The 16091-nt window shown below is 40.7% G+C and overlaps 2 protein-coding genes across 2 annotated transcripts; both read right to left on the reverse strand.

The window, feature by feature from the left end:
- Positions 1-896: 896 nt before the first annotated feature.
- On the reverse strand, positions 897-8230 carry fbxo32 (F-box protein 32). The gene is made up of 9 exons (XM_062422371.1): positions 8016-8230; positions 7297-7418; positions 6874-6923; positions 6644-6736; positions 4049-4142; positions 3244-3428; positions 2945-3127; positions 2328-2471; positions 897-2176 (listed from the first exon to the last, which is right to left on the reverse strand). The coding sequence occupies exons 1-9, from the start codon at positions 8126-8128 to the stop codon at positions 2087-2089; spliced, it is 1074 nt and encodes a 357-aa protein (XP_062278355.1). The 5' UTR covers positions 8129-8230; the 3' UTR covers positions 897-2086.
- Positions 8231-13550: 5320 nt separating this feature from the next.
- On the reverse strand, positions 13551-15763 carry klhl38b (kelch-like family member 38b). Its single transcript, XM_062423020.1, has 4 exons — positions 14544-15763; positions 14319-14460; positions 14075-14180; positions 13551-13840 (listed from the first exon to the last, which is right to left on the reverse strand). The coding sequence occupies exons 1-4, from the start codon at positions 15761-15763 to the stop codon at positions 13551-13553; spliced, it is 1758 nt and encodes a 585-aa protein (XP_062279004.1).
- Between the last annotated feature and the right edge of the window lie 328 nt (positions 15764-16091).

Raw genomic sequence — 16091 nt, forward strand, 5'->3', positions numbered from 1 at the left:
AGGGCTGTATGGCAAAATTCTTCCGTGTTAAAATATATTTCTTAGGAAATTGAATAATATTTGTATAAAATATTATTTATTTAAAAAAAACAACTATTATGTAACAAGTGTATTATTACATTGTTTATATTGTATGTGTGTCATGCAGAAATGAGTTTCATTTGCTTTTGAACAATTTGTTTTAACTTCAACTGTTTGTCTTACTGCAACAATTAAAACTGTTTGAGAAAATTACATTTTGCAACTTGATGAAAATGAACAGTGTTTGTTGTTGATCACACAGAGCTCATTGTGTAACAGCCCCTTTTGTTATTATACAGCAGGCATGCCTAATTAAAACTAATGTTCCTGGTTAAAAGACACTCTCTAAGTTAGTGCTTTAAGTGTTTCCTCTGCCAGTGAGCCTGAGGCACCCCTTTCATTTCATTTGTTTTGTTTTCAGCCTTTGAGTCTCAGCCTAATGCTAGATCTTCCATTTCTCTTCTCCACTAAACACTCAGGTTATGAGCAGTGATGGAAACTCTAAGACAGAGAAAAGAGCTCTCAGAGGTAGTTTGTTATAAAGGTGTTCTGATTACCAGCAGCACCCAAACCAAGACTGAAATGACCTGACTAACATCTTGCACTTCATCATTTGCCCAATAGAGAGTGCACTTCTGCTGTTAACAGCAGGCAAAACTACAGAGCAGCTCCATCCAGAGGGCTCCAAATCACCTCAAGCAAGAAGCCCATGTGCATTTCAGCTGTCCGTTCAATATGATGAACTCTTGTACTGAATTTCAGTGTGTGCTGATTGCATATAATAGACGTACACTTATTTTCTTTTATTTATTCAACAGAAAATAACAGAACGCATTGCATAGCACGTACACCATTCCCCACTGTCTGAGCAGTGATAAGAGGAAAGTCTGGGTCAAATTGCACCATTATACAAATGTTTCCATTCTTCCAAACCCAACAGTGCAATTTGATCTAACTGCCAGAATCTGAATAAATAAATAAGTAAACACAATCAGCAACGTGTTTAAAATAAAAAATAAAAAAAATCATGCATGAGGTTAAAGAAAAGTAAGATGTTTCAAAACAGTCAACTTTGGTTTCAAAGCCTCACATCTTGAATACCACTCTTGTAAAACGAGACATTTGATGATAATGATGATGATGATGATGATGACGATGATAACAGCATCAGGATCTGAAATCATTGCAAACAAGGATTAAGCTGTACCGGTTTCAAGTTTCACGATAAGGCACACACACCACTGTTATAGTTCCTTTGATACCTTTACAATCTTTAGTAATACTGCACTCCGATGCCACTGCTATAGCAGCCACAGCAGAAAATGAACACACAATTAATATTTAAAAAAACATTGAATCTTTATAAAAGTGAAAAAGAAAGCAAAATAGAAAAAGATACTGTGGTGTGTCAACACTCCCTTGCTAACATACATTACTGCAGCGACTCAAAATTGACTTCTCTCCATCCCAATGCCAAAAAAACATTGCAAACTTCATCTGAGCATTAAACACAGCAACCCCACCGCCCCATGTGAGCAGGCCTTGTAATATATTAAACAAATCACCATTTCAAACATTAGCTCAAATTTGAATAATCTTCTACTTCCTGTGTTGAAAAGAACAATTGACATGGTTTTAGAGCCAATCATAAAATAAAACCATATGATTCAAATTAAGAAAATGTTGCACATGGCTACAGTTGAGGTGTTTCCTTAAGGAGGTGTGAATTCAAAACCTCATTAAACTAAGATTTAGCTGAGCCAAGCTACTTCCACTGCTCTCCCCTCTCCCATCCACAAGCCGACTGTTCCTACGTCTCTTTCCCACTCTGTCACATTCACTCGCTTTCAACAGTGAACCCTCACAGAAGCCTTTGCACTCTTTCAAAAAGAAACTCGATTGCATAATTGTCCCACTGCCTGAGCGCCAGTCATACCTCATCTATATATACACACACACACACACATCCAGGAATTGATTGTGCTATCAAAACAAAAACAATATTGTTCATTTTATGTACAATATGTACAGTCAGTTCATCTGGCGGTTTTTTTGGGTGGGGGGATCAGAAGTTGAAAAGGTTAATAAAGTCTTGAGGGTAGAGGGCCATAGTGCAGCTTTCTGGGTTGTTGGCTGTGCAGGGATGGTTTGTGTCCTGAGAAGAGATGCAAAAGATAAACAATAATCAGTAAATGTTTTTTTTTGTTTAGCCTTCTAAGTGCAGCTTAGTACCCATAACATGTTAGTTATTTTACACTCTGAGTGAAAAAGAGAGGAAAAAAAACCCTGAGCGTGCATATGTTTACCTTCCAGAAGAGGATGTGACAGTGTGTGCAGAAGTGCAGGGTGTCACTGTATTGCTCTCTGTGAGGATAGCAGCGGCTCAGCTTGAAGTACATCTTCTTCCACTCCAGGTGACCTTTATCTGACACCATCAGGCGTTTTCGGATCTAAAAAGAGGAAACAGATTTTTCAGATGTTACCTACGGAGAGGAAAAACACTTCGAAATGTCTGACTTTAAGTTTGCTTTCTGGATTTCTTTTGCACCCCACTCACATTTAATACTCAATAGATGGAGGTTTTGCCAGCTTTTATGGGAAATGGTTCTCCCTCCAAACACAAATCTAAACCATCCTGAGCTGTAGGAAAGCTTCACTGTAACCTACTTTGTGAAGTGTGTGCTTTTGAGCATGGTGTGAGGTTCTTAAACTCTGCTGGCTCCCATTTTCCAGTGGCACGTCTTGTTTATCAGGAGGTGCTTGACCTCTTTGTAAAGTTTATCACTTTGACTATCATGTACTGTATGTTCCATGTAGGTCATTGGAAATACATGAAGCAGTGACACTTGAAGTGTATGGGATGTGTGTGTGCATCATTCTCATTGTACATATATTTAGAAATTATCCAATAATCTCCACATGCCTGTCTGTCTGTGAAGTGGTACTGGCAGAGTCTCTTCCAGAGCAGCCGGTCCTCAGTGAGGGCGCCCAGTTCAGGACAGACTTGGCCCAGGCTGACCAGGTCCCTGCCGTCCGACAGACGCTCCATGATGTTCAGCTGCAGGCTGACAGGCAGGTCAGTCAGAGTCATGCCTGTAGATTTAGGCTGGAGGAAACAGCAGAGATAATTGAGTATAATGGTGAAAATGCACCCAAAGTTTGCATCATAAACCCCCCACTCTAAATGCAGCTCTGAGATTTACATTTTGGGCAGATGCTTACCCTGTTGATCTGAATGTTGTCCAGCTGTTGTTGCCACTGCATGATGTTCTCCATGCGGTGCACCCACATGTTGATGTTCCCCACCAGCACAGACTTGCCCATGTCCTGAACGAGACCGCACAGCGAGACATAGAGCGTCTGCAGCAGCTCCTTGATGGGACGGACGTTCTGCTGGTCGACGAGGACTGGGGGAGGAAATCACAAGTTCAATTACTACAATCATGACCCCAAGTGAGACATTAAAGTAAGAGTGTTGTGGAGAGATTAGCAACTACCAGGCGAAGAGCCAAACGGTAAAATATTTATTGTGAATCATTGACAAGCACATTATTAAAGTGTTTTGCAGTGGCTGTACTCTCCTCCTGTGACACTCATAATATTTGTCCAGCAAGTTTCATAAAGCGGCCTAAACAACCTGAATCTTTGTTTAATAGCTGGAACATTTCGTTTATACTGTGGCTTGCTGAGGCGTCTGGTGACTGTCAGTGTTTTTCACTGGACCATTAAAGCAGCAAATTCACCCCCTCTGTCACCTATGAGTTCAAATCAAAGAGCAGGAAGGATTCATTTTTGCTTCATTTCTATTATTTGTGCTTATAGCTTTAAAAGAGAAGGATGAGTAGTCTACTACTGTGCATATTTGAATTGACAAAAAAGAAATTGAAATGGAGCAAATGGTGTTTCTATGTATTTATGTAAGCAGTGGAGCAGGAAAATAAGAACCCATACACCAATAAAGAGAGAGAAACAGAGGCAAACTAGTCGAGTGAATTTAAAAGAGCGAGAGAAGAGCGACAGGCCTCACCTTTCTGTACCACTCTCTCCAGAATATTCATGTAGTTTTTCTGCGCCACTCCACTGAGCGAGGGGAGCTGGGACTTGGCGATAAGCTCCAGGAGCTAGAGCAGAGAAAGGAAAGAGACAGAAAAGAAAAGAAACACAACATTAATTTCACCCTGTCAGCTGCTGAGACTCTCTGTTCCACTGCCTCATTACTTAATGTTTGTTATGCTGCATTCTTACAGAAAGGCACTCGCACTCCTCAAAATAAATGCCATCTAGAGTAAATTTGGACCCATTCCTTCTGGTCATTATTTTAAACTGAAGCTTGATCCAAAGACCATATAACAACGTTCTTGGCTATGATCATACTTGAGTTCTTGAATCTCTCTAGAGGAAGAAGCTGCTGGAAAGGTGTTGGACAACAGCATCTGCCTCCATAAATAAGCTTTTTATCATTTGACTCCCGATCCTCTTGTGAAATGAATTAGCTGAATCATTTGACAGAGTGTGAGTGAGCGTGTCTGTGCGTGTGTCCATGCAATCATGCTTTTGTGTGTATGTCTGCATGCTTGTTGTCTTTGGCTATTGGACAAACAGTGCGTCCCAGGGTGGCATGTCTGGCATCTAACAGATGCTGTGACATCATGGAGAAACAAACTCCCCCTTGCTCAATCCCGACTGCAAAATATGACCTTTGTCATCAGATCAACTCTCTGGTTAACTGGAGAAAAATTAAATTACTATACATAAGCATTTAGCTAAAATGAAATGAAAATGTTAATGAGTTTGGGGTTCTAAACAACTTTGCACTGAATTACTTCTTTCCTCCTTCCTCTACCTCCCTGTCCACTTTCTCAGTTTTAAGCTTCTTTGCCCTGTCCTGGCTCCTTCTTTTCATTCTTTCCGGCTCCATTCCTAAAACCTAATCCCATGCCCTTCTTCTTTTAGCAACTCATCAAGTGTTCCTCTCTTTGTAGAGCAGCGGGGCAGAACAATGTGCGTTTCCATATCTACTTTTAGCCCCTGCTGTTCACTAAACTGCACTTCATAGCTTGGCTTGGCGTGCAGCTCACACTTTTCCACAAACACAGAGACTGTATCAGGAGTGCTGCATCTTCTTGTTATCATATAATGGAGATGATGAAACAGGTTCATGTTAAGAGTTTTCTCTGTTTCACCTTGAAATAACCTCCATTTGTCTCCTCTGTGAAAAAAGAAAAGAAAAAGAGGACCACTTGTTGTCTCTCTGTGGAAGAAACTGATCTGTGTAACTGAGACGAAGTCAAGTGAACCCGCAAATGCCATCAGACACAACCAGTGAAGAGCAGTGACCTAGGACAGCGTGTCCAGACTAGACGCTAGTGTTACAGTCATATTGTTCGTTAGCTAGAACCTGTGCTAAAAGGTCATTCCAAAACAAATGTTATGTTATGTATAAAAACATTAAAAACTATGATCACTGTACTGAAACATGTATTCTTGACATCTCAGGAAAATTAAAATTTCAAATCTGATTCACTACACTTGTGTTTCTCCGTTTATGACTGTAGATAAAAACAACAAAAGAGCCATAAAACATGAGCCCCTGCAATCTAGTTGTGCTGCCAAAATGAAAAGTTTTTTCATCTCTTTCTGATTAAGACCCTACAGCAAAGGTTATGTTGGTAGTTCACATGAGACCGATATAAAAACAATACAAAGACAAAATGAAAATGCATAGGGTGAGGGAGAGGAGGGAGAAAAGGAGAGGAAAAAGTAAAGACTGCACAAAAGAGGGAGGCCTAAGTCTGGCAGAGACAAGTGTGTAGTGTGTGTGTGTGTGTGTGTGTGTGTGTGTGTGTGTGTGTGTGTGTGTGTGTGTGTGTGTGTGTGTGTGTGTGTGTGTGTTTGGGGGTCTAAATCACCTGACAACTACCGGGTCTGGTTTCATAAACCCCTGTCGGTGGTCACACCTCACCACACAGCTGTCACCCCCCCTCGCCCCCCCCACCAGCAGAGGAGAACATGACCACATGCAGCCCTCTGCTCACATGGGAGCACATGTGGGAGGGCCGGTGTTCGGGTCAGTGTGGTGATGCTCTGATGTGGAGGGGGGCAGCCCAAAACTGAACTACTTTCTATTGATATCCCATAATGTAATTACACCATATCCCTCATGACATTGTCACATTTCCCCCTTTAGTAGAAATGTGATACTAAGCCATTTGGCATCCCTACTGTATATGCTATGGCACCACAAATTGCAACAATTTGACACTTTTTTCAGTACTACTAAAACGACTAAGTGAATTGGGTTGAAAATAGTGACAACATTTGCATAAAGCTTTGGTTTAATTCAATTTGGAAATCTGGGGATGCCAAATGGCAATTAGCAGTATTATTACAGTTAAATGGCATACTATGACACACTCTTCCCCTAACACATACACACACTCCCTGAGTCAGTATCATCACCAATAAGAGTCTCTTGTCTGCACAGCATTGATAAGAGCCTACAGAAGCCTACACACCCTTTTAACTTTAACTCCTTCACTGTCACTAACAAAAACACATTTAAACAACCACAGAGGAAGACAAGAGTCAGAACAAACTGGAAAAGAAAGAGATGAGGACTCACTCTGACGACGTAATTAAATCTCCTCGTGTCCTTGATAGCGCTGCAGAAATCTAAGCGGTTGAAGGCCTCTCCCAGTGTACAATATCCGTGGCGCTGTGAGAATTTAATTATCAGGGTATTAGATTGCGATCCTCTGCAGGAGTGTAGAGTTTTCTCTGCATGTTTACATTAACAACAATGATGATGATATGATAGGATGATGTGAAAAATGAGGGTTGGTTATTTGTTACCTCCTTGGTACTTCCTTTATGAACATAAATCCACTTTTCCCGGTGGAAATCTGTGTGAAAGCAGAATATTTATATTAGCGGCCTGCCCTCATTAAGCGGCTTATAAACTGTGTGTGACAAATGCACACGCACACATCACAAATAGGATGAAATTTCAGAGTCAGTGTGGTTATTGAAATTGAGTTTATGAAATGAAGGGAAATTAATCATAAATAATACTATTAGGGAGCAGCTCCCCTCCTGAATGTTACATAATGCCCTCATGAGCCTCTCCTGTTAATATTTTGGGTCCGGAAACTAACTTTGGGATATTATTATTATTATTATTATATGATTTATGACCCCACACATAAAAAACAAAATGTTACCCTTTGCATATTTATACAATAAGTCAGACTGTGTGGCTGTTTCATAGTGACTCACATGGGACCTTGCTGTTGTTGTTGATTAGGTCTTTTTTCCTCTTCTTGGCAGCCATGTCATAGCTGAGAGAGAGCAGCAGGTTCTCCTTGATGAAACACTCCTCCTCCTCGGCTTTGCAGAAGCTGGAAAAACACAGGGAAACATAATTCAAATAAAGGGCATCACTTCACCATATTGTCTTGGCGCACAGTGCAAACTTCTTGTGCCTTTTCTTTTTTGTCAGTACAGATAACATACTCATCAAAACAAGTAGGTATCAAACATGTAACCTCAGGTCGTGTTAAAGGGGAGCTATTTGTGTTGGAAGTGAGTGCGGTCTTTTTTCTTCTTTTTTTTTTTTTTTTTTCCAAAGTGGACAGACAGACTCTACAGGCGTTAGTTAATCCACTCACTTGTTGTGAGGGTATTAATAGCTCAGAGTCAGTGATTAGCCTGGAAAAGGAACACAGCCTCAGAAAAACAAAGACACTCGAGTTAATGGAAGCAAGGCTTACTGCTTGTACTGTCACCCTATCTTTGAACATTATGCTGCAACCACTTTCTTAAAAATAACTCCCCCCCCCCCCCCCCCCCTCTTCTTCTTTCTTCTCCTTCCTCTGTTTTTCTTCAACTAACAAAACAAATTATGACGCATTTTTTGTGCAATTTTTTGTTTACCAGTGTGTGTGTGTGTGTGTGTTGTGATGGACAAAGCGACGTTGGACACTTTATTAACCAACCTCTCCACGGAGACGTTGTTGTTTTTGTCGTCTGTTGATGTCTTTTTCCATCCCTCCTCGGTTTTTACCCAACTCTGACCCGGTGACCTCCAGTCTTGTCCGAGGAAAGGCATCCTCACTTAATGACGCTGACTTTAAGAAGTGTAATAAAGACGAAAAAAGTCAGGAAATTAAAGTCCTGGTGACGTTAATATGTCTCCTTTCTTCGAAGCGCTTTGTCCTGCTTGTGTTTCTGGTCTACTGTTGTCATTGCGCAGCTCGTCTTATATCCTCCAACTCAGAACCCGGAAACACATGAGATCCGCCCACTTTGGAAACTTCCCTGCAACACGTGGCTTTGTTTATCAACTTGAGCGTTGCAAAACCTCCTGAAGAGGCGAGCAGAGGAGAGAAAAACTTCTCATGTCATGGAAAGATAGGAGTTGAGGACACGGAGTACATTTCTCTGTAATGATATTGATCTAATATACCACACCTGGAAGCATTTTAAACATGTTAGACTGAGCTTGGGAGACAATGATGTTACAGCTGTGAGCAATGCTGGTTGAATGTACAAGTAGATTTACTCTGCCATTAAGGGTTACATTACCCTGGGAAATATTGTACTAGTTACTTTATTTATTTAACCCTGGATGACTTATAACATATGATTTACTATTATAGATTAAAGACCCTGCATACCCACACATATGTGATGAATTAAGTGGCTGATTGGACCCACTCAGGTTGCAGTCATGCAAAGTTACATATGCTGGGATTTACCTTTTGATTTACTTCACTAATAAGAATGATTCAATTGTAACTTGTTGGAACACAACTTAACAGGAAAGCCTGTGAAGTCCAGAAATGTTATTGTCTTTTTTATCTTGCATGTTTAAATTATTATCTTTTGCCCATAAAACAAAAACAATCATCAACTTTCACTACTGTGGAGGCTCTTAATGCTTTGATTGGGTCTATTTGAATTTTGATACTATTTATATAATGATTCAGTGATGGATCACACATACACTCTCTCATGCATATATGTGCTATAATAGTGAAATCAAACTGCAACCTACTTCTGATTTTTCTTCAGACCTCAACTCACATGGTACCTATAGAGAGCCACTGGTCTAAAACAAAACTGAATTTAATTACTCTTGGTTTTTAGGGCTCATGCATGCCAGTAAAAAAAAGTAAATGTTGTTCAGGAAGTTTTTGACAAAAACCATATGGCATTTGCTCTGTATCACTGTAATGTATAAAAGAAAAAAAACATCATCATTCAGTAACAGGACTGTAAAGTCCCCTGATTCTTAGTCACTTCTGGTAATATAAATAGATCAAGTTGTCCTTTAGATTCCTCCAGAGTATTGGATTACATTGTGGATTGTGTGTGTGTGTGTGTGTGTGTGTTTGTGTGTGTGTGTGTGTGTGTGTGTGTGTGTGTGTGTGTGTGTGTGTGTGTGTGTGTGTGTGTGTGTGTGTGTGTGTGTGTGTGTGTGTGTGTGTGTGTGAGCAGGGGGGTTTACCATTATATTTACATTTCCTGAAAACAGCTCCAACTGATCCTTAAGGACTGAATTAGAGTGCTTTGTTTATTTTGGACTGTGCTATTACAGATAATGTGAAACTAAGTCTGTAACTAAGCCACTGGGTCAGCTCTTATCAGCTTCATTGAATATATGACATATTGACACACTTATATGTGAGAGACTCGACCTCCAAGTTGATATCTGTTTGTTTATGGCTTTAATCGTTTTTCTATTATCAATTAACATTGTGAATTCAAAGGCAATGACTAGGAAGTTCAACACAAACACAAATGTTTCCGTGTTCATTGTGTTGATGAAAGAATAGCAGGAGTTGTCATCAGCATACAGTGGCAATGATAACAAAGTGGTTCAATGAGGAAGTACTGTGTAAAGTCTGATCATTGATGTCATGTGACAGCTGATGTAAAGGGTTGAAGTTCACTTCCTTAAAATCCTGCAGAATGAGAGACATTGTATTTCTCACCAGTGACAAGCTGCAGCAGTGTGTGTGTGTGTGTGTGTGTGTGTGTGTGTGTGTGTGTGTGTGTGTGTGTGTGTGTGTGTGTGTGTGTGTGTGTGTGTGTGTGTGTTTGTGCATGTGAGTTAATGAGTGTTTACTTACATGTCTGTCTGCATTGAGGGGAAGAGGGTGTGGGGGTGTTTCCGGGGTCTCATAATTCATGACACACTATACAATCTGCAAAACATGTCAACAGCAGCACATGCTGCACAACAAACATGCACTACTTAGAAGATTCAGCCTGCCAGTGTTTCAGCTCACCTAGCGCTTATGGTGGCTGTTGCTTATGGGTGGGCCACATCCTGTGTGTGACGCATGACCAGCTGGTGATATTTGTAGATTCGTAGATTTACTTTTCGCCTTTAGCTAATTTTATTGCTATCGTTTTGTGACAGTCACTAAGAATGAACCATTGTAATAAGTGGTCTTGTGAGGTTCTCAGCCAGCAAATGCTTTTCAGTCTCAGTTTAATCATTAGCATCACCACTGCAATGCTCATTACAGATCCTGTGTTGCTGAAGCTTTTGGAACAGGTGCATCTGTGGTTTCATGTTTGAGGTTTTAATGTAACACCCTGATATATGAAAATGTCACACAGCTCTGCACACACACTGCTCATGAAATCTGTCAACATCAGATGAGATTATATGAAGGCACATTAGGCAGATTGCCTTCTAACTGCTTGTGTGGATCATGACTTACAATTGCAGCTATCGGAGAGTAACCTAACTTGAAATACATTAACAGTTCCTTAATGTGGGTAACCATACAGAGCTACAGCAGTGCACCACGTGTGTAAAAAGTGGAACTTCATGATTAAAAGTGTTTTATGGTGTGAAGTGAAGTCGTGTACAGTAATGTGTATGGTGTTGTGAGTCCCAGAAGTGAAATTTATTCTATTTCTAGAGTATACCAAACTTCAAGATCACACGGAAAGTCCCTGCAAGTGCTCAGTCTGTTGGTGAGTAACTGAGAAGGAAGCGAGGCTCAAAAGTTTATACAGTGAATCACAAACAGGGTTAATTCTGACATGTGCTCTGTTTAGTATGAGTCCAGCCGGGAGGAAGATAAAATTAAGTGCTTATTTCTAGGTGAAATAGCCAAATTTATGTCAGTGTTTCTCGGATGCATGGACACATTAGAAAGATTTAAAAGGTTATTAGTGAATCATCTCTCTTCCTCCCTCCCCTCTGCCCATCATCTCTGTTTTTGTTGTGATGTTGTGACTAGACGAGACAGCTGGTCAGTCCTGCTCGACCCTCCAAAAACCTTAATCACAAACATGCACACAGTCTTTCACACAGGCGCACACACACACACACACACACACACACACACACACACACACACACACACACACACACACACACCTGTTGCTGCTCCTCTTGGATGAGTTTCATCACTCGCTCAGATTCTCTGTTGTGAAACCCTGGTCATCAGTTTCTTGCTGTCTCTAGTCTTCGCTCACATCTGCCAGCTCGCACCACAACCCACAGGGGCCACATGCCTCACGTGGTGTAACATTCACCCCCTTGTTTGTTTCTCAAAATAACATCAGATCACCTATAGTTTTTCCAGTCCCCCACCTTTTCTCACCCACTCCACCCACTGTCCCTTGGACTCTATTCGCTGGCAGCATGCAACTGAAACATCTGACCCAGTGACTCTTTTTTCAAAGAAATGCACATACACCCTCGTGTACTTCCTCTTGGTCACATTATGTGCACACAAGTGGCTGACATTGGTACATGAATGTAATGGATGAATGAAATTATGTAATCAGTTAAGCAGTTGCTGATCCTTACTTTGAGGTTGTGCAATTATTTACAAAGATTTGAAGCAGCATCTCTGTATATTAACCTTAAATGTCTTTTTCTAAGAAATTCCAACAATCCAAATTATGCTTCCATCAACACTTAACTATCTCACTAGTGATATTCTGTCTTACTGGCTACACAGGCAACTAAATCTGACTTTCATCTCTTTACTGCATCTGTCTCCTACTTTCAAGTCCATGTGCTTTTTGACTCATGAAAACATACGTTTGACTTCTTAGGGCACCTCTAGTTTTAATTTTACATGCAGCAGGTGTAGTAAATGAATTTCAATATGTTCTTACTGGATAATATTTAGACTGTTCTTTGTAAAATGACACCTTTTCTATATTCTGTGTCTTCCTATTTGTGTGAATACCAGGAACATGTCTGTGCATATAAAGGTCCTGTGTGGACAGGAGTGTGAGCGGGTTCAAACAAGACACACAATGAGACACACATGACACACGTGCTCCTCAGATTGCATTCACTGTCAACTGCCTAAACACCATTCAGACAAACTGAACAGACAGAGAGATGGAGAGAAGACAATTAAGGATTGTTTTAAAACTTTTATTATTGTGGTAAAAAAACAACAACAGAAAGATCAGTACAAAAACATCAATAAACTGCTTTAAAAAAAAAGGTCTAATTGAATAGAAGTACAACATTTTAGTCTATTGTGTAAATTAGCCTAAAAACAGCAGATCGATACAGTGCACATAAATAAATTTGTGTTAATCAAAATTGATTATTATTTTAATATAGATGATGATGCAGTAATATGCTTAGTATTACAGCATGCTAGCAAGGCTTTGCAAAGTGGGAAATTCATCTTGGCCCTAAACCCCCAGGGGCACTAAAAATATGCTTTTTAGTAATTACCTACAACTTTTTACCTCTGATATGTACGAGATCAATAAAGGTAGGTGACTCTGTTTTGTAGAGGAGAAAAGACAAGAACAAATGTGAAGATCTTTATTTAACATATTTATCATTTTGGGTTTTTACTCAAATTACCACAAGCTAACTGATCTGACTGATGCACAGAAACCTTGGGACCAGGGAATACTAGTCCAAAACAGGAGAACTGATTTAACAAGGTTATCACAATAAATCATCATCATCTGGCATCGATGAAACAGACAGTGATCCGAAAGCTCACCAGATGCAGCAGCAGGTTCAGACCTAACAGCTGAACATGGCTTTACCTTGCACCAAACAGTACACAGCCCCTGGATTTAAACATGACAAGTGAAAGCTCATGATTTAGAGCAGGCTCAAAATAGCCCTTTCACCCTTTGTGAAGTCAGACAGATTAAGAAGGTGCTCTGCAGTGGGAAAACTTGTTTTCATAGGTGTGGGTTTCTAGTAAAAACATAGAAAAAGATGTGGAACATAGAAAAATACATTTTACTTATAAAAATATCTTATATACATGAATATTTGAGTTACTTGAGATGGGCTTTAGTTAATTACTCAAGTATATCACTCATGAAAGTGAAAATAGTGGAGATCTGCAACACAATTAAAACACTGTGTGAATTAGTCATTTTTCACAGCATGGATACTATCTAAATGACAGTCTTACATTTTTAAATGAATTGGTATTAAATGCATACCATTAAAATATGAATCAGTCCTGTAATACATGAAAGATTGAATCCTGCCCTTGCTTTCTCAGCTATGATTTTGCCCACGTTTGCGAAACACATGTCAAAGTCAGGGAGCCATGGTCAAACAGTTTGTATGGCAGAGTCCCCTTAGACGTCCAGGTGTCTGTCTTTGGGTCATAGCATTCAAAATTGTCAGAATCCTCAATGACATCATGGCCGTCGATGTATCGTCCGCCGGTGATGTAGAGTGTGTTATTGAGCACTGTGGCAGAGTGGTGCATCCTTCTCTCCTTCAGGTTGGCACACTTGATGAACCGGTTGGCCTTGGTGTCATATGCAATCACTCTTCTAGTGTATCCTGTGACAGGGAGGACATTAATATGAGGCGGGCGGCACATGTGGCACTAGTAGAATGCAGTGATGTAATTTTACAAATATATCAATATTACTGAAAAGCAGAAAAGAGAATAAGGTTCTCTTTCTCTAGATAACTAAACAGAATTTAGTAATTTATTGCTGCATGTCTAAGTTTGAAAATCTAAAACTACCAGTGTCTGCATGTTGATTCGTTAGATGTTATCATTGTAACTACCTCCAATAATGTATATTCTTTCATCGATTACGGCAGCCGGAGCAGACACATTCTTCACTGTTCTGTTCTCCATTGTAGACCACATGTTCCTGGCAATGTGATATACCTACAGAAGAGGAGAGGTGGTAGGGGTGAAGAGAAATATATTGAGTAAATAGAAGAGTGAAAATAGATAGGCAAATAAAGGAATAAAGTCTTAAACGACCACAAATTCAAACAGTCAGTGGTGAACATTGAGTTTTACCTGTATTAGTCGGACTGGGTTCTGCATTGCATTTTCTCCTCCAAACATATAAATCCTCTGGTTAGTAGCAGCCACTGCAGGGTGCAGCACAGCCTCAGGCATGGGTGCCATAGACTCCCATTGGTTGAACATAGTGTTGTACCTGATAGTATTAAGAGATATGTTATTATCTGCTGTATTCGTGCATTTTCTTCCATGGTCAACATCAATAACATTCCATCTCACCTCTCCACACTGTCTGCCAGTCGTGTGTCAGGCCCGAGGCCACCCAGGACGAAGATGAAATGAAGGTAAGAGACACTCTGGTGGGCAAAGCGTGGTTTTAGCATGGGCTCTGCTGCCCGCCACTCGTTTGTCTTGAGGGAGAGGGTGTAGACACTCGTACTGACTTGGCTGTTCTTTGTGTTTGTGGTCAGGCCTCCGATGACATACAGCACACTATGGAGGGTGACATAAGCAGCTTTGTACAGACGGACGGGCAGTTTGGCCAACCACTGCCATTTCTGGCTCATCTCATCAAAGACTAGTGCTTCCCTTGATGTCCGCTCATTGTTCCTTCTCCCACCTACCACTACCAACTTGTCATGGTAGGTGTAACGCCTCGGTGCAACCCAAAGAGGTTTGAAGTCAACAGCCATATCACTTAAGCATTTTGTGCTGACAGCAAACATGAGTCGTCGTACAGATTCAATGATTTCAGTGCAGAGGGTGGAGGACTGGATCAGAGGGTCATTGGCTATGAACTGAAAGAGGTAGGTGGGGTGGATGTAGCGAAGGCGAACTTTCTTGAAAAGGTCGCTGATGGCTCCATGCCTGGATAAAGGATCATGGTGGATCCAAGCAACAAGTGTCTCAAAAACCTGCTCCTCCTCTGCATGAAGACCATCATCCTCCAGGTATCCCATGAGCTCTGGTAAGGAGAGCTCACACAGATCCTCAGAGGCAGACACATCAGAGAAGCTCTTCATGGCCATCTCTTTTGCCTTGTCTCTCAAACTGTTACAATTCATGATCTCAGAGAGTCTTATCATGCTCAAACAGTTGTCTGGGCTCAGCTGCTGCTGGAGAAAGCTTGAGCAGGCCTCAAAAAGGCGGCCATATTGGAACATGGAAGCTGCCTGCATCAGAGGCAGCACAATATCCATGCTGATACTAACAAGTCCAGTGTAAACATAGTCGATGACACGGCTCAGAATGGCTGACGTGACGCCCTTCAAGTTTATCTTGGTCTGCTGCCTCTCAATGAAGTTGTTGCAGAACATGGCTCTGAAGTAGGGGCTGCTGGAGACCAGGACATTGCGATGGCATGGCAGCTCTGTGTTGTCTGAACACAGTAACACATCAGTCAGGATGTTCTGTTGTCTTAGTCCGTTGAGTTGAAGTAGCAGGCTGGAGGACTGCTCCTTGTCTTTGTAGTGGAAGATCTCGACTGCTGATCGATCCATACTGAGGAGAGAGATCATGTAACAGGCAACTGTTTAATATAGTTGTATAAGTAGCTGTTTCATGTTGGATCCAGTTTACCAAAACCAGATTCAATATAAGATTATTAGGTCCTTTCTGCTTATAGGAATGAATAAAGATAAGCCCAGCATCAAACGGTTGCGTGTTGTGCTTTGCATGGATCTCATTCATAAGACATTTTAGGATTGATTACCCACATTGAATAAAATTCCTCCTGAAACATTACTAAAAAGTAATAAAATATAGCTCTACAATCAGACAGAATTACCAGTTTCATTTGTATATTACCACACAGCCAGGCTAAAAGAA

The sequence above is a fragment of the Scomber scombrus genome, chromosome 7, assembly GCF_963691925.1.
Source record: "Scomber scombrus chromosome 7, fScoSco1.1, whole genome shotgun sequence".
NCBI classification, from domain to species: Eukaryota; Metazoa; Chordata; class Actinopteri; order Scombriformes; family Scombridae; genus Scomber; species Scomber scombrus.